This window comes from Gavialis gangeticus, unplaced genomic scaffold (assembly GCF_001723915.1).
Source record: "Gavialis gangeticus isolate Ggan-Ray unplaced genomic scaffold, GavGan_comp1, whole genome shotgun sequence".
Taxonomy (NCBI): Eukaryota; Metazoa; Chordata; order Crocodylia; family Gavialidae; genus Gavialis; species Gavialis gangeticus.
Window position 1 is genome coordinate 68,898,316 of NW_017729022.1, and position 2,407 is coordinate 68,900,722.

The 2,407-nt window shown below is 38.9% G+C and overlaps 1 protein-coding gene and 1 long non-coding RNA gene across 2 annotated transcripts in view; one reads left to right on the forward strand and one right to left on the reverse strand.

Annotated features, from left to right (window-relative positions):
* POLR3B (RNA polymerase III subunit B) overlaps positions 1-2,407 on the reverse strand; it is a 180,542-nt gene that overhangs the window by 40,161 nt on the left and 137,974 nt on the right. The window contains exon 24 of the mRNA XM_019515336.1: positions 231-334. Coding sequence (XP_019370881.1) covers positions 231-334 — 104 coding nt within the window. The remainder of the gene's footprint in view (positions 1-230; positions 335-2,407) is intronic.
* LOC109296105 overlaps positions 1-2,407 on the forward strand; it is a 20,959-nt gene that overhangs the window by 3,554 nt on the left and 14,998 nt on the right. The window lies entirely within an intron of this gene.

Genomic DNA, 2,407 nt, shown 5'->3' on the forward strand with positions numbered 1-2,407 from the left:
AAAAAAAAAAAAAAAAATGCATCTCAGGAGAGCAAATACATGAAATGAAGGTAAAAAACGTTTCATGTCATTCTGTACTTTTCTGTCAGCTAAAAAGACCTTGTTTACTTTATTTATTTCACTTCATTTTCTATTTTTGTGGGGATAGATAGAGAGAAGAGGGTTTTTTTCCCTACCTCCCCCCTGCCCCACAACACAATGTAATACGTATGTAATGTAATACAACTGACCGTCATACGCGATGGGAAGCCATGAGGATTCATTATGATATCTGGACAAATTCCTGTATCACAAAATGGCATGTCTTCCTGAGGAACAATCAGCCCACACACCCCTAATGGAGAATTAAAAAAAAAAATGTCAACTCACAAAAACAAAGCACCATAAGGCAGTGACTTACTACCACATTTTCGTCAATGCTCTGCCACTCCTTTCTCTTGCTCATGGATCACTATTTAGCAAGATTCATTTCCCTCTTAGTGCTGACAAACCACCGTTAATAAATTGCTACATGATAACTTCAGGGGTGCAAATTTGCTCGTCTCATTCCCAAAGAGCAATCAAGAAGAAAACATACGGTTTCCAAAAGTGACAAGAGATTTTGTGTACTCAACTCAAGCCACTTAAATCAAAGAGTTAATCATCAGAGCATGTGCTGTACTTCCTGAAAATTTGAAGTCTTTAATGCATTTCTCTGGGTACTTAAAAACACTGGTTATTTCTGAAACCGTGGCCCAAAGATGCATGCATAGTCTGGTCTTTGAGAACAATGATCTCCAAAGAGGTTTTCTGTTAGGAGAGCTGGGTAAATATGATCTGTTGCCCGATGAAGTTATAGGTTACACCAGAGATAATGCCCTCCAACTTGGAAAAATGTTGGAAACTCTTTTTAGTCCCAATAATTTGAAGCCAATAGGGTGTTGGGAGAGGCAGGGGGTGGAGATAAACAGAGTTGAAAAGCCCAAGAAACTTAAATGTGTCAAATCCATTCAAATTGCTTTAAGTTCTCCACAAATCAATCCTTCCCAGCCTTCATAATGGTTTCCACAGTGAGTTTTATAGATTGAAATGTAAGATCTAGCAGCTTGCCCTGAAGGGTAGCAGCATTTTAAATTCAGGTGTTAAAATGCAGACACTGAAGCCCCTACTCCTTTGAATCAAGACAACTGTTTCAGTCAGACAATCTTTTCCAGAAGCTCTCAGGGTTGAAAAAAAGAGACTGCAGGCTCGGTGAGATCAGCCCGGTGCCACTGCCAGAGCGCACTCTGAGAACAGTCCTTGAGTGGAGGGGGCTGAGGGTGCTGGTTACATCCCTAAAAAGGCATCCCCCAACCAGCCAGTTCACAGGGGGATATTGGCGTCGGCTCAGGAGGGAGCTCCTCATCCACAGTCCTAACAAGACAGGGATAGGTGCAGGGGACAGTAGCGAACAGAATGAGAATGGCAAGAATGGGGGAGGGGAGAGGAGGATTTGGAGTGCCTGCAGTTTTACGTTTAGTTTCTGACCTCGTACAAACTTAAATCTCCACTGTTTTTTTTATGACAAATCATTAACTTGCTGTTCTCCAGAGAGAATCATTGGTGAAAGCAGATTAAATAATAATAAAAATAATTTAAAAAAAAACAAAAAACAAAAAAACCAAAAAAACCAAGTTTCTTGCTTGCAGGATGATTTTATTTCCCCATCCTAAACATACATATGTATATATAGTATACAGGTTTGCCCCACATTCGCATTCTCTTTTTAAGAAACCTGAGGTTGCATCTGGACTAAGGGCACCTGTAAACCAAAAATTAAATCTTAGCTAACTTAAAATTACTTTAGGATCTGAAAACCCTTTTATATGCCAAGACGGTTCCCATAGCAGACAGCCACTGTGTTGTTTGTTTTGTGTGAAAGTGAATGATAAAAGATCCATGAAATCGACACAGAAAGGCAGAACAGCAGAAAGAACTGAGGGCTCTCCATCATAGCGGCTTCTACCCTCTGCTGACTTGTATAACAATGGAATCTACACATCCAACTGCAGATCTAACACAGCTGTGCATTTCATTAGATGAAGAGCACTAGTGACACAAGTAAATAATTAACTTATTCTGGTCCGCTGACTGTGGTTATGAGACCAGTCATAGCTGACAGATTTTAATACAAGTTAACACAAAGAAAGCATAATGAGCTTAGAAGTTAAAACAAAATATTTAGACAGAATCTGATGATCTGAAACCCAGTAGGCCATTTTTAAAGTCCTATTTCTGCAAGAAGTCATAAATCTTAATCCTACACCAAGATGCAAAAAACGATTTTTTTTAAAAAGTCAGAGAATATCTATATCAAACAGCTATATTTGGAGAATGTGACAAAGGATGTTTTCCTCCCTTTCCCTCTTTTTTTTTTTTTTTTTTTTTT